Genomic DNA, 16,526 nt, shown 5'->3' on the forward strand with positions numbered 1-16,526 from the left:
CTTGCCCCAACCTCCTTTTCTTTTGCGCTACCGGCCGGGCATCATGAAATACTGACAGGTTATGAGAAATGACATTTGGGTGTATTCCCAGCATGTCAAATGGTACCCACGCAAACAAATCTCTATTTTCGAACAACACATGGCCGATATCTCTAACATGATCTTTGCTTAAATTCTTCCCGATTAACGTGTGTTTATCCGGCTCATCTCCTAACCCGAACGGTTGGGTTTCACCCATGGGTTCCATTCGGTCTTCGTTATTCATCCTCGGATCCAAATCAGCCACTGCTACTACCGATCGTTCTTCCGGTTTTGTGTGCGACCAATGTTTGACTCTCAATCTGGCTGCATAACATTCTCTCGCCATTTTCTTATTAGCCCGGACGGTGCAAACCTTACCCCTATCGGTGGGGTATTTTAATACTAGATGTGGAGTTGAAACAATTGCGCCAAAGGCATTCAAACAAGGTCGACCCAAAAGTGCGTTATATGAGGTATCCGCCTCCACCAACAGGAAACGAACTTAAAGCTCTTTAGCATCTTTCTCTAATCCCAAGCTTACTTTAAGCTCAACATAACCTCTAGTGTCTACCCGCTCCCCTGCAAAGCCTACAATCTGTTCATGAAAGGGTCGAACGACTCCTTCTGGTATATCCATCTGTTGAAAGGTTTTCCAGTATAGAATATTGGCCGAGCTTCCTTGGTCAATTAAAACTTTCCCCACCTGGTATCGTGCAATCATGGCTACTATCACCATCGGGTCATCCTGATCGGGATCTGGAGCATGAAAATCTTCATCTGAGAAGGAAATCACAGGCATTGATTTCCGATCTACTCCTGCTTGGTTCACATGATGCAAACCTCTTAAATGTCTTTTGCGAGCAGATACCGATGGGCCTCCTCCTGCGAACCCACCAGAAATGGTGTTTATAACTCCCCTAGTCACCCTTTCTCTGCTTCGACTTCTACTTCTACTCCGATCCTGTCTACTCCTCCTATCTCTTTTGTAATTCGTCACGTTCGGTGCTCGCGTTTGATAGCACTGTACAAATTTTTGCAAATGTCCAGCTTGAATTAGATTTTCTAATTTATCTTTCAAAGTGGTACAATCTTCAGTAGTGTGCCCTCTATTCTGATGGTATCTACAGTATTTATTCTCATCCGCTCCCAAAGGTGTAGGGGCCCAAACTACCTTCAACAAATCAGCTCTCAAAGCTTCTTCCATCACCCTGACTTGAGGGGCGTTGAGAGGTGTGTGGTGAGTATGCTGCAGGATTCGGGATTGATCCATTCTTCGCTGCCCGTTTGGTCCCTCTTCCATTCTATGTACTCTCCGATTCACATTCTCCCTTTTTACCTGTCCTCTCGGTTCAACTTCTTGCCCTTTGTGGTACGCTCTTCCTTCTTCTATTCGAATAAAACTCGTCAGCTTATGCTGTAATTCAGCCATAGTTTGCGGCTCTTCGGCGTATAGGTAATCCACGAATGGTCCGGGCCTCAAAGTAGAAGTTAGGGCGTTGACTATCAACCTTTGATCGATATTGCGTACTTGTCGCGTCGTTCGGTTAAACCTCTCCATGAATCCTTTAAGCGATTCTTCTCTTCCTTGCCTCATCCTCATCAAGGCCGTATAAGTCATCCCAGGTGTCTTACTCGAGATATACTGTTGACTGAATAATCATCTGAGGGTAGCAAAACTGTCGATCGTTCGGGGTAAGAGTGAATGAAACCAATCTAGAGCTTCTCCTTTTAACGTCAAAGAGAAAACTCTACACCACACCATTTCATTTGAAGAATATACTGCCATAGCATCGATGAAAGATCGAAGGTGCTTGACGGGGTCCGTTGAGCCTCCATATCTTTCCATTACAGGCAATACTTTATTTCCTGGCATAGTTGCTCGCATTACATGTGCAGTGAAAGGGTGGAGCCCTTCTGCTTGGTCGGGCCTATCAAGATCCCGATCGGCTACAGTCGGGTCCCGTCCGTCAGACGCATTTCGGTGACCGTCATTACGATTGTGGAAATTAGCTCCACTATTTTCGCCTTCTCCTACAACAACACCGTTCCTCTGACCTGCATTCGGACCGTTCTCCTCGCCTCTATGTCTATTCTATTCGTTCTCATTTCCATCCTGTTCCCCTCTGTCTCGCATATTTGCTCCTCTACCACATCCTCATCCACGTTCACCTTGTCTATTTATTCCTCCTCCATTGATGTTGACTTGAATGTTGTTATTTCTCCTTACTTCATCTCCTACAGTGGCCCGGTGACCACTCTCTTCACTTTCAATATTCACTGTTTCCAAATGCACAGAATGAGTGGCTAATCTGTTCTGAACGTTCTCTCGTTCAGCCCGCATTGGAGCTATTTCAGCCCTCATTTCTTGCATCTCACGTTGCATTTCTTGAAGTAATTGTAGTGAAAGGTCTCCTGCCATTGTGATCGTATAAAGGTTTGTAGCAATCTCGCCCCACGGTGGGCGCCAAAATGTTTCGGTTGGGAACGAGAAACAAATTGATCACCTTGAATCCGCTCTTCACTTCACAGTTTGCTTGATAATAACCTTGATACCGAACGGAGGTTACCTGCAAGTTAGCACTCCAACGCTCAAGTCAGCAAGGTCACCCCAAGCAATTATACTCAAAAGTGTGTGTAACCACATACCTGAGTTATGCTCTCCTATTTATAGACAAATGGTTCCATCAAAATAGGAGCCATGTTAGACTAAGTCCAACTTCCCCTCCACTTCTTCCGTCAAATTAACTGCTTTATGGTTATGACTGCTTCTAACCCCTAGATTCTTGCGCCGCAACATCCGCACCTTATCTCCACTATCCGCAATATTCGCACTCTTATTCCAATAACTACTCTCAGTTACCACTAAACTTACTCTGTTTCCCTACCGGTATAGGACCTCTCCCGGTCGTCCTAGTGTTGTGCCCGATCAACTCAACTCTTTCCTTACTATATATCTCTTTCCCTATCAGTATAGGAACTCTCTCGATCATCTTGGTGTTGTCCCCGATCGATCCTAGCTCCCTCCTTCCTACATTACTAAAAGCATAATTCTCTAAAATATCTTACTAACTTGGAAATTTTTTAAGAACCTGATTAGGAATACAACTTCGAAGACTGAGATTCTTAGTGTTATGCTTTCTATTGAGCTGACTGTGGTTAGAACATGAAACTCTTTGTAGTTGGAAAGTGATTTCATGTAAGTGGTTCTTTTTTAAGAACCCTTTATTCTTTGGTTTAGTAGATGTAATTACTGCATGCTCACAAATAAGTATTTAAATTTTAAAGCTTTCCACATTTAGATAATGAAATGAATGTGCGAATAGTTTAGCCAACTTGGAAGTGAGATGAAGTTACATTTCCATTGGTTTCGTAGTTAGCCTTGTACTACACAAGATTTTTTTAGGAATAGATTTGGATTACATAAACATAAATTTTCTTGATTGAGAACTTCGAATTGATCTCCCATTCTTTTCATTACAATTTTTTTTTTCTTTTAATAAATATCTTTAGAAAGCATAAGATTATTGAATTATGAGATACCAATCTAGTTGGAATGTGATATTATTTTTAAATTTTTAAATGATAAAATTTTTTCTAATAAATATCACTATATGACCATTTAAGCAATTATACAAATAGTTTTTATAAATTACATTTCATATTACTACTATGAAAAATAGTGGAAACATATACATATGTATTTTTTTATTATAATAAAATACTATGATATAATATTATAAATCAACAAGTAGATTAATCATCATAACAATATAACCAATAAAACAAATGAAATAAAAATATTATTTTCTATTAATTTTCTATCAATTTTCACTTTTATTACATATTAAAATGGTTAGATTCAACATTAAATAATAAAATCTTAATTAAGCTTTAGGTAAATTTGGTTATTGAGTTTCTCTTATTTTTATTATCTATTGATATACTAAAATAATTATATTTTTTGGATAGATTATCTTTTATTTAATTTTTCTTTAAGTGAATATAGTTATTAAATAAGTGATGTGATTGTGATCTTATTTAGTAATGTCACATATAATTTTATTATATCACATGTAATTTTATTTAAGGCCGGGTACAATTAATTTAAAAACTCTAAATTATAATTAATCTGTATTATTTTATACTTAAATTATTTTTACTGAAAACTAATTATACTTTTTAATAGTTCTGATTAAATATACTGAAATAATTTCAGTACAGTTAACTGTGACTTAGGTTTCCTATCCTTTGCTTTCTCGCTATCACAATTTTCTCCTACATTCCTTTCTCATCAAAGACTCGTTACTCTTGAAGGCTCGCTGCAGGTCGAAGGCTCGCCGCGACTCGCCGCCGTCGAAGGTTTTACCGCACTCAGCCGTCGCCGAACCATTGAGGGTGCTGAGAACATTTCTCCCTTTTCTGGAAAGAGAAGCAAAGGATATCAATCTGCAACCCAAAGGTACAAATGTTTTCCCTTTCCCTTTTAAAAGAGATAAATAAAATTGGAAAGCGATGCACTTGAGGGACTTCAGGTGTCTTCATCTGGAATGGTCCCAGTGGGTATCAGTTGATTTTCTTTTGGATTTTGTGGGAGCTTTAATTGTTTAGGAAGATTTGATTTTATTTGCTTTTTTTGGATAAGGGTAGATTAACCTATAGAGTTTTGTTGTTCGGCCCCTTGAGAAACATTTAAGGGTATGCCATGATTCTTCAAATGGAAGGCACCCAGTTCTCACATGCAAGGGCTATGAGTTTCTTGGCATTGGGATCCACCAGGTCTATGATGGGTATAGATGATGATGCAAGATTGTTTGAAATTACCACCCTCTTCAAGGATACATCCTGGGTTCCATGTTTTCTTTCTTGAGAAGGCAGTGGCTGACAATAAAATAGTATATTAACTACCAACAGAGATAGAAGATGAAAATGTGGAAGTCGTGGAGCCTGAATCAATATTAGCTTACAAAAGTATTATGAAGAGGGGGGAGCGAGTTAATCAAATTCTAAGAGTTTGAGAGGAGAATTAAGAGAAACAATTATGGATATCTTATGTAACTAACTAAATGACACTTAGTAAGTCAGCTTGTTAGTTAAAGTCAGTTTTTTATGAGGACAAACTGTAATGAGGGTATATATAAAGGATAAGGGAATATAGTATGGGATTTTTGTGCATTGGTTGAGAGGAACAGGTTCCTCAAAATTCTGGGTATGTTGTTTGCTATAATTGTTTCATTATTTAGTGAGTAACATAAATAGTCTCTTGTCTTCTCTGTTCTTTTATTCTTTCTTTTCTTTATTTTTGTTATATTCTGGTACCACTTTTTTTTTCAAATTGGTTTCAGAGCTTATTGCTCATCATTTCTTGGTTTTGACAGTGATTACTCTCTGGTTTACTAGTAACTTCAATAATGTCTTTTTGTGCATTTACATAGGGGGACTTGATTTGTAGTTCCTGCCCTTGCAACTAGCTCTCAACTCAGAACCTTCTGCTTCGACAACATTAATTCCATTGGTACAGGTATAGATCATACATTTCAAGTAATTTTGATGTAGCTACTAAACATCATTTTGTATTTCGTTCATGTTTGTTAAACTGAAAATCAGGTTCATAACTTTTGAAGCAATAATTTATTACATTACCTCCTGTCCTTGCTCAAAAGTACTTTGTCTTAAGCTTTGCCCATAGTTAAATGGGGATAAATCATATTTATACCTTAAACAGGTGAAAAAACTGCTCCATTCAAATCTAGTTTCAAGGAGTGGATTTAATCCATATCTGTTTATGATTTAATTAGCTTTCTTTTGGTCATTGGTCAAGTCTGATTCTATCATATGTATATGATGAGTTGAATTATGGATGTTAATTTGCTTGGACGGACCTAGTTATGGTTTTATGGCATGGGGAGATAACCTTCGTTGAAATTTTTTTATGTGAATTGAAATGCAATGTAATTATGTGCTGAACAAATAGTATTCTGAAAAATCAAATAGCGATGAAGTTGTGATACATTGTATCTCTGTTTTAAACTTTATTTAAGCTGTAATATTGTCTTTGCTTGAAGTAATATTTGTCTTTGGTGGGTTCTGAAATTGTATGAGGGTGGTAAGTAGTAAGTATATAAGAGATATAAGTTGAATAAATAACATAATACATTGTGTTGTGTGTAACGATGCATGAATATCACCATTAGGAGTATGATAGTTATAGTATAAAGGTGTAAAGAACCTATTTGCATTTCATTTCTGGTATGCTCTGTCCAAATATGTTAGTTTAAATCTATTTATGTTGAACGTGAACTGTGATATTTGAATGGAATTATAGTTTATGAAATGTTGTTTGATGGTATATAATATCTAAATCATGAATAGAAGATTGTGTTTGATAGAAATTTCGTGGTGCAATGATACAGACTTTTCCATTCAGTTCTTAAATAATTGGATTAAGTCTAAACCTAATTGCATGAGTAATGGTTTGTTATGCTTCTTTATATGGATAGATAACGAATGCTATGAATGTATGAGTCCTCAATGAATTTGAAAGTGGTATGTCATATGATGGGGTATAAATGGTTAAAGTAGAGGGTTGAAGTGAAGTTCATTTTTGGAGGTAGCCACATTAGGTTAAAACTGTTTTATAGTGGGTAATAAAAGTAATTAGATACACTGGTTTTAGTTGTTCAAACCTTGTTGTATCAGTTTCGGAAGTTTTGAAAATGTTATATTTTGTTCTGGACCAATCTAAATATGCTGGAACTGTTACATTTTGTACTCAATCTTCCTGTTGATGGTTGCATCTTAATTAAATATAAATAGTAACGTGGTAGAAAGAAGGAGTACGAATATCCTATGTATTTTGAACGTTGAGCCTAATCTAAATGGATATTTCAGTTGTAAATGTATCTATTTTACTGCATGGGTGGTCGTGAACTGGTACCAGTAAACTGTTATCATGTATATGAATTATAATTCTAAAAATAGTTCACTAAACTATTGCAATTTAACTGAACTAAAAAATAGTTCAGTTCAGTTTTTTTTTAACTATTTTTTAGTTCAGTTCAGTTTACTTGAACTATTTTATAGTTAACTATAATCTTTTATAGCTAAGTGCAGTACAGTACATTTGCCCACCCTTAATTTTATTAGATGTGGCGACAACTAAATAAAACATTAGGATAAGATAATATTCATATCATCTAACAAAACAATTAAAGAGTAGAGACTTAATGTTAGAAAATGTAACTTTTCTGAATACTAGACCATAAAATTTAATAAAATTTCAATTAAAAGTTTTCAAATTTAATAAACACTCAATTAAATTGACGATAGATATCTTTTGCGAAAAAAATAATGTAAACTAAACTGTAATTATGATATATTTGTGACTGCGTCTGCAAAGCCGTATTTTTTTTTTTCTAATTGGTCCTTCTTAACAGACACCTCTCTCTTTGGACACGACTAACATTCGAAATTGAAGCAAAGTGAAAGGGTTATTCCTTTCTGCCTTCCTTGCTTAAAGTTTCTGCCGAAAATGGGAAGTGAAGATAATGTGAAGCATCTTGAAGACTGCTCCGTTTCTAAGTCAGTGGTCCTTCTTCTTTATCTGTGGTTTTTGTGTGGCAGTTTCTCCATTTAATGTTTACTTGAATTCATAACCCATCTCACCTATTTGACTGGATCTTAGAAATCTAGTATTGGTTAGATACTTGATACCATCTTTTTTAACACCGCATTAATAGGGAAATCAAATTTAATTTAGAACTAGTTAGAAATTAGGAAACGTAATGAAACTTTGGGACAACTTCGTCTCCACGAGTCACCGTTTTAATCCTCCAAATAAATTGTTCCAAATTCTTTTGACAAAGTACAGAAAGTTCACCAAGTTCTCCCTTTTTGTTTCACCATTTTGGTCCTCTTGGGGGCAAATTTGATGATGTTTTAAATCTTTGATATAACATTCGAAATAAAAAATCTTTGAAAAACTAACATGGTAATGACATGCTCAGGATGAAGTTGAAGATATACACTAAATTAGATGGGGTTTTTTGTGTCAGTAAATCTCTGTACGCTTAAGTTGCTAGTCGCTTGACAACAATTGTATCTTAGTTGATGAATTTAGTATTAGGTGAAATCATGATGTCCATGGTCATCATGGTTACTACTCCAGTGTAAAATGACATCTATCTACTCAAACCAAGGAGAAAATAATTTGGTTCCAATTTAAGCATTGCTTAAAAAGTTCTTAACACATTGCAATGATGCATAGTCCCCACTTCTTAACCCCTTCCCTCGTTTATAATTATTTGGTTTTCTTGTGACATGTGAATTCTGGTAAGATTGATACCCTTATAAATGATTTATATTTTGCTTGTGTGGAAATCTTTGGTTTCTTTGATGTTTAAGTTTGTCTAGTGCACAATGCCATTTTACTATTTTCAAAGGTGAATTTTGTTAAACTCTTACTAAACATGGAAAGTTTGCAGTGCATTAGGCACTTGGGTGTTCTCAGTTGCAGGAGCATTGTTGGCTATTCCAGTTGGCATAAAGCGCAAATCTCTAGCACCCCTTGTATTTTTTGGCACCACAGGTACTATGTTGGATATTATTATGGGGATCACTGCTTGCGAAAGGGAACACGCAGAGCGCCAAATGAAGCTACTTGAAGCGCAAAATGCTGCTGCCGAAACTTCTTCGGGTGAAACAGAAATTGATTCATAAACCGCTATCTTGAAGTTGTCAGCATTATCAAACTTGTTTGGGCATGATCTGAACAAACTAAATGCACTTTTCTGGTAGTCACTAGTCAAATATTCTTCTACTTGATGTTTTTTATATCCTTTTACGGTTTTTCCTCCAGCGGCGTTTAAAGAAGAAGGTGGAAATGATGGATTTCTGTGTTAATTCATAAAGATTTCAGGAATGTTTGATTACAATGTGTTTCTTATATAATGGTAATTAAAAAACGCCCTTATTAGATTCTTTTTGGGACTTTTGAGGGGGAAGTTGTACATCGAATAATTGGAGCAGTGAACTTATTTGTTTTATCTAATTCCATTTCACCTTGCTCATGAGCTATTGTCACATGCAAGATTTGCCAAACTAACATTTTTAGTTTTCCTTTGGGTACAAGTCTTGAAGGATGCGTATGGATAAGTTCTACCCGATTGCCTGTGCACTTGTGCATCTCATGCTTTTTTCTGTAAAATGTTTTCAAAGAATACGTGAAGCTATGTTCGATTATGCTTTCCATTTATTTATTTCTCCAATTTAAAATTTTGCAAGACTCCAATATAATTTAAACTCGTGAAAATATGAAATTCTTTAGTTCTTATCAAAATGATATTTGGTTCTTATCCTTAAAATTACGAAAGATTTAATCAGTTTGGTATAGATAAGTTATATTACTTATGCTTATTGTAAATATGGTACTTTAATTTGTCAAGTCTTCTCGTCCTAATCTTTGGGTTCTTAGAAAAATATAGATAAAATGCATGTAAAAACTGTAGAACTTTGAACTGTGAGATCTCTTAGATTTTTCATGAAGATAATCGTTGTACAAATAGTCTTACTTTTGGGATTCGGTGAGACAAATTATGTTTCTTATGCTTAAGGTAAAGATTCTACTCTTGACAAAGTCACACTTTATTGTTTCGATTTCTTCATTGGGTTTTAGAAGATACTGAATAAAGTACCTTCAAAGTTGTAGAACTTTAGACTTTAAAATGTCTCAATTTTCATAAAGGTCTTGCTAACCTTTGGATTAATAAGATTAGACTTTACTTGATTTAAAGTTCTTTCGTTTTTTATTAGTCCACACTTCTTTCATAATAGATTTCAAATTCTTGATTTTTATACAGTATAACTATTTGTTTGTTGGGGAGTTTAGTTATATGCTTTTGAACATGAATTTGGTTTGATCTTAAAAGTGTTTGTTTATTTTATTTTCTCTTCTTTTATATATATATATATATATATATATATATATATATATATATATATATATATATATATATATATATATATATATATATATATATTGATTTTGTAGGGCTGGTCAAGCACCATGACTCTAAGAATACTTGGATCCTCGCTTCCTTTTCTCGTGTCAGTCCAATATTGTTTTTAGTCAGTTCAGTATTATTTTCAATTTGTTCATCTCAAATCGTCTAAATGGCAATTGTAAAAGGTACCATGATGTTTAAATCAGAAAGGGTATCAGAGCTTAGGTATTAAATGTAGCAATCAACGTTAACAACTATCTTACATACACTCTTTTGTTTATACAAATTGTAATGGGATTTTAGTTACCATTGATCTAATTATGACCCAATAACCTCTTAATTGCAATTTTTACGTTGATTTTCACTAATCACTACAGGTAAGTTTAATCATGCTAGCATCATACCTAATCAGTCACTCCACTAACCGGGTGACCTTCATAAGGACCTGGTTTGGTATGTTCGATATACAAAAATTGGATCTGACTCGATCGATTTTTGTTATCCTGGTTGGGTATCTACTATACACAAGTCTCTACAGCACGAGTAGTAGGACAGTCTCTACGATGGAGTTAATGGTGCTCATAAATGATTTGGTCGTACCGCTAGGTTTTGAAGTCTGTCCGAGTGCACTTGAAAAAGTTACAATTGGAGCTTGAAGAGTTGTGATGCCTCATATCACAGTGTTGTTAGTTCGGACATCAGATGCGAAACATTAGCTCTCCTCATCCATTGGATGCACCTCGATCTAATGATCCAAGAGACATGACTATTGTCCTTCTTTGCTAATAAATAATATGAGCATTAACCTATCATTTTCACCTTTCTCTTTTAAACATATCGACTAGCTTCTATTTTAAGGTAATAATGTCTACAGTCGGTGTTTCTAGTTCGAAGTCCTATGGTCGAGAAGGTCGAGGTTATGCTGATGAGACATCGCCTATGTCACAATTACAAAGATTCAAAGCTAAACTTCTTTTTCGTGTATGCATGTTTCTTCTCCGACTTATGCGTCTAAACATCCTCATATGTTTTGAAATTTAACAAACATCAATAAAGGAAATGAGCATATGACAAAGTGTCATCTTTAAAAAAGTAATATAACTAAAAGATAAGTGGTTTATGAAAAAGCTTTGTGAAATCTAAATAGCTTGAAAAGAGCTTTAGTAAACACACCAATACATGAATAGACGCACCACTAAACATTTTCCCTATTAAATGTGTCAATGAAGTCTTTCTAAAACGAACTTGTGTTATACTTTGCTAAACAAAACTACACGAGCTCTCACTATGATTTATAAAATGATGTTTTTGGTAAACGTGCTAAAAGGTACAAACATTGTCCAAAAACACATGCTGAAAGATATCTCACTAAACGCACTCTTGAATGAAACAAATACTTGTAAAACAAGGTACTCTTACGAAAAGCCTTTCATAGGCTAAACAATACCTTGTGCTAAATGAAATTGTAATCCAACGATGAAACTTGAAGTGTTAAGTATCTTCTCTAGAATGCTTAAACGACCAAATGTTGATTGAGCAATAAAAACTTGAAATGCTTATAGTTATTGTGAATGCGCATTAGATGCCATTAAATACACGTCTCAAGGCAACAACAGTGATAAGAAAAAGGATATATCTTTCAGAGTGGTGTAGCAGAATAGTTAGCGTGAACAACAAACCAAGAGGGGGTGAATTGGTTTCTTATTGCAAATTGTGCCTTTAATAATTTTCTCTTATAATTCAAATTCCTTAACGAGAAATTAAAACAAATAAGAGACTAAGGAAGAGAGAAAATTTACACAGGTGATTTTATATTGGTTCAGATCACAAGGATCCTACATCTAGTTGTTAATCTAAAACGAGAATTAACGATCCACTATCGGAAAACCAACAAATTGTTACGATCATAAAGAAATAAACAAGTTTAAGGTTTAAAACACTTCTCTTCTTACCTCAAGAGATAAAACTCACTTCCCCTGAAAGCCACAAGGGATGAACACCTCCTCTGAGTGCTTCACGAAGGATGATCACCTCCTTTGAATCTTTACAAAGGATGACAAGGCTTTACTCAGCAGCAACAACAACACTCAATCACACCTCTCATGAAAGTTCCCGCTCTATGCCAACACCAAGTTCTCAAAGCTAGAACACAAGGGTTACGCAAACCCTAGAACACACTTATCACAACACACAACAAAACAAATAAGATTTCGTATGTATTGTATATTAGAATGAGAATCCCAATCCAATATATAGAGATCTCACTCAAGGATACGTCCAAAAATCTGTGGTAAGCTATTTAACGCGTGATAATCGATTATCTGAATAAGGTAATCGATTATGCATTTAATATATGCACAACAGGAAAAACATGCCTGAAAACTCTCATAATTTCACGTGATAATCGATTATGATAAGTCATAATCGATTATGGATAATCGATTATGGTAAGTCATAATCGATTATGGATAATCGATTATCATAAGTTGGTAATCGATTATTCCAGAGATAAAATGAGTTTTTAGAAAACTTTTAAAATCTTTTTGTGATAATCGATTGTCTTAAATGTTAATCGATTATTGCATATTTTTTCTGATTGCAAAACGAATTTTAAAGCACATAATACATGGAATCAAGGATAAAGAACACCCTATACATAAAACTACTAAATTACAAAATCTTTAACACAAAACAAGTCTTCATGAAGGTCTTCTTACAACATGAGCACTTGAGACTTGACTTTGAGACATCATCAAAACTTCTAGACATCATCTTTATGCAGATTACCTATGTCAAGTATTCACTTGCTCTATCAAATACAAGTCCGAAGTGGATGTTAGAGACAAAAAAAGTCATTCATGGAATGTCCCCTTTATCAAAATTCACATCAGAAAGTTTGTACAACTTACTTTTGATAAAGAACTGAAAAAAAATGTCTGCTCTGACAAGTTGACTTTAACCAACAACTGCTACCTATGACAAGGCTAAGAAGATCCAAACATCAAAGCAAAGTGAACATATTCTTGAAGCCTATATATTGAAGAATGTCTAAGAAAAGAGCGAGAAAATAAGCACACGAAAACAAAAGAAAATATCTGTGAAAAAAAGCAAATCTCAAAAGAAAAAGAAAACACTTTCAAGATTCATAGAATCATAAGCTTACTATTGTAAGAAGAGATGAAACTCTGAGAGTTTGTTAGATTGAATTATATTGTATACACATCCTCTCTCGTCTAAGGACTTATAAGCGATCTATTTAATTACAAATTCTGAAGAGAATTAAAACACTTAACGCTTAACTCAGTGGGGTTAAATGGTAGCTAGACGAGTTTTTCTAGTGGAAACTAGGAGCGAGTGAAACTCAACTAGACAGTGTATTGGGAAGATATTAAGAGTGTATAAGGATACTAAGAGTGGTGAAGAATACTGCATAACCAAGAACGGGGTAAACTCGGTTTTAGTCAGAGTCACGGGGGTTACTTGGATTGACTAGGTGATACCAGGAATAGTGAGAATACTCAGTTGTAATCTTATTGAATATTGTAATGGAACTCTAAGAGGTTTTAGAGGAGATCTGGACGTAACTCGGTGGAGTAAACCAGTATAAAATTACCCGTGTTTATTATTTCAATTCTGCTAAATGCTTTTCTCGCCAATCTTGCAATTGTGTATCATCTTAACCATTATAAAATCTTTTTTCACCAAACATTATTTTTAATAAGAGCTAGTATTATCAAAAAGCTGCAAAAAATTTGATTAATATTTGTTTGTGAATTTATAGTTTGACCAAAACTTTCAAGTCAAGCGTTTAACAACTGATATAAATATTTTAATTCTTGACAAAGCTGTTAAACTATCTCCTTTGCGAAAATTTTTCCTATAACATTATTTAACCCCCCCCCCTCCTCCCCCCTTCTAGTGTTTTCCAGGTACTTAGAGGTCCTTTTCTAATTATTGACCAAGGCACTCCTAAATGTTATAAGTCTCGCAATATTACGGGGATGTTCTTTGTAAGCATTCCTTCTTTGTTTGGTTATTTTGTTGTCCGAATTTTCACTTGGCTAAATTTTTGTTTGTGTTACAGATATCATGACCTGTACGAATCCAAAAGCGGTGGTTTTTTATAGAAAAATATTGGATAAGCATCTAACACCCATGGGTGGCTCTAGATCCTCCAAAGAGCCCGCTTCCACCCATTCGTCTACAATCAATCATTTTACCAAGGTTGTGATTTATGTGGAAGACATTATCGCTGTTGTCGTGAACATTCTCTACTATCCACGATCTTGGTTGCCCTTACTGATATGAAGATGGTGAGCACAACAAAAACAATAAAAGGAAGCATGTGTAACGCCTCAAATTTTAGGGTGTCATGAGTAATTACAAAAGGTGAACATTTCAACTTTCTCATAACGTGAAAACATGTTTTTTCATAAACCTCAATAATTAAACGTGAAAAATTAAATTAAATCATATTAATTTCGAAAGCAATATCCAATTACATCGTTCGAAAGAAATTAAAATGACCAAGAAATAATAATAACTCCAAATTACATTGTATCAAAAGTCCAATTTAAAAAGAACTTTAAAGAAAACCCCAAATATTTCCCGTCACCTCACGACTCTATCATGCTTCTAGAACATATGCTCACATATAATTCATTATATGATCATCGTCGATAATATCAATCACAAACAAAAACACAAACAAAAACAAGTATGTGGTAAGATATCGATAAAACAAACCATAACAATACAAGATATGATTAACAAATAATTATACATAACATCGAGAAGAAACTCCATCTTAACCATTAACAACACAATGAATTAGTAATTCCATCGTCAATGTAAATCAGCAACGATACCTCAATCCTTGATTCCATCACAAACATCACACATATATACCAACAGTCTATCCATTCATCAGCACCTATGCTAATTTCAACTCTAAACGGTCCATATGAGCTCACTCATGTTTTAAATGGAAAAGTTGTTTTGCAAAGTTTCTCTGAGTGGACTCAAGATGAGAACTGCAAAGCTCAATATGATGTTAAGGCTAGAAATCTGATTGCATCAGCACTAACAATGGTTGAATTTTTCAAGATATCACAATGCAAAGCGGCCAAAGAGATGTGGGAAGTCCTTGAAGTCACGTATGAAGGAACTGATGAAGTAAAAAGGGCCAGAAAGAATTCTCTCATACAAGAATATGAGCTGTTCAAAATGAAAGCTGGAGAAACTATCTATGAAGTACAAAAAATATTTACACACATAGTCAATCACCTCATGGCTCTTGGAAAAGTGTTTCACAAAGAGGAAATCAACATTAAGATATTGAAAAGCCTCAACAGAAGCTGGCAACCGAAAGTCACTATAATATCTAAATCAAGAGACTTGACCAGCATGAACATGGCCACGTTGTTTGGAAAACTCAGGGAACATGAGTTGGAGCTTGGAAGGCTAAAAGAAAAGGAAGAAATTGAAGAAAAAATTCAATTGCCCTCAAGGCCACAAGTAAGAAAGCTTCAAAGAATCTTGAATCTGAAGCTGACTCAGAAACAGAACTGCATAACAAAGAGATAATGAACATTGTGGTAAGGAAGTTTAATCGATTTATGAAAAATAAAAGTTCCACCACTGGCTATGCATGTCCTGTAAGAGGAAAGAAGAATTCAAGAACCAATGTTGTTCAATGCTATGAGTGTGGAAGAGAAGGACATATCAAACCAGAATGTCCAGACTTGAAGATCAAACAGAAACCAAGAAGAAAATTTCCACAGGACAAGGAAAGAAAGCAAAAGAGTGCATTCATTTCCTGGGAAAATAGTGATTCTGATTCTTCAAGCGATGAGGACTGTAGCATTGAAGAAGAGTCAAATATTTTCTTCATGGCAGGCTCTGCACAGACTGATTACGACAGTGATGAAGAATTTGAAAATGAGCCACTAGAAGTGAAGTATGATATGCTACTAGACGCGTTTCAGGAGATACACACAGAAGCTATGCGACTCCAATACAAGTTAAATCGATTAACCTCCGACAGAAAGGATTATGAATATAGAATTAATAATCTAGTAGAGGAAAATGAAAAATTGAATAAGGAGTTAGAAAATGCCTTGGAGTCTGCTAAGATAGTCAAAACTGAAACAAAGATAGTTGAAAAAGAATGTGATAAATGTCCTGTACACATTGAAAAAATTGATTACTTGACTAACACTCTAGAAAAATTTGCATTGGGCAAAGAAAACTTAGATATCGTGCTAAGAGCTTCTGGTAAAGCTGTCTACAGACAAGGAATTAGTTATAAGGCTCAAAGTAATAGGTCTAACTCAAAGAAATTTGATGATCTAAGTAAACTTGTTACTCATGCATGCTTTTATTGCAATAACATTGGTCATAATTTTAGAAATTGCTATTGTAGAAAGGTTGGTGTTCCAAAAGGAAAATACTAATGGATTCCTAAGGAACAACCTCCTGCAACTGACAAGACAGGACCCAAGTTCA

General features: G+C 34.8%; 2 protein-coding genes across 2 annotated transcripts; one reads left to right on the forward strand and one right to left on the reverse strand.

The window, feature by feature from the left end:
* Nucleotides 1–523: 523 nt before the first annotated feature.
* On the reverse strand, nucleotides 524–1,639 carry LOC106763624. The gene has a single exon (XM_014647790.1). It carries the CDS (start codon nucleotides 1,637–1,639, stop codon nucleotides 524–526), a length of 1,116 nt encoding a protein of 371 aa, XP_014503276.1.
* A 2,599-nt stretch (nucleotides 1,640–4,238) lies between these two features.
* On the forward strand, nucleotides 4,239–9,089 carry LOC106763923. The gene is made up of 4 exons (XM_014648102.2): nucleotides 4,239–4,480; nucleotides 5,454–5,539; nucleotides 7,455–7,599; nucleotides 8,502–9,089. Exons 3-4 carry the CDS (start codon nucleotides 7,550–7,552, stop codon nucleotides 8,734–8,736), a joined length of 285 nt encoding a protein of 94 aa, XP_014503588.1. The 5' UTR covers nucleotides 4,239–4,480; nucleotides 5,454–5,539; nucleotides 7,455–7,549; the 3' UTR covers nucleotides 8,737–9,089.
* Nucleotides 9,090–16,526: the final 7,437 nt, after the last annotated feature.

The sequence above is a fragment of the Vigna radiata genome, chromosome 6, assembly GCF_000741045.1.
Source record: "Vigna radiata var. radiata cultivar VC1973A chromosome 6, Vradiata_ver6, whole genome shotgun sequence".
Lineage (NCBI taxonomy): Eukaryota > Viridiplantae > Streptophyta > Magnoliopsida > Fabales > Fabaceae > Vigna > Vigna radiata.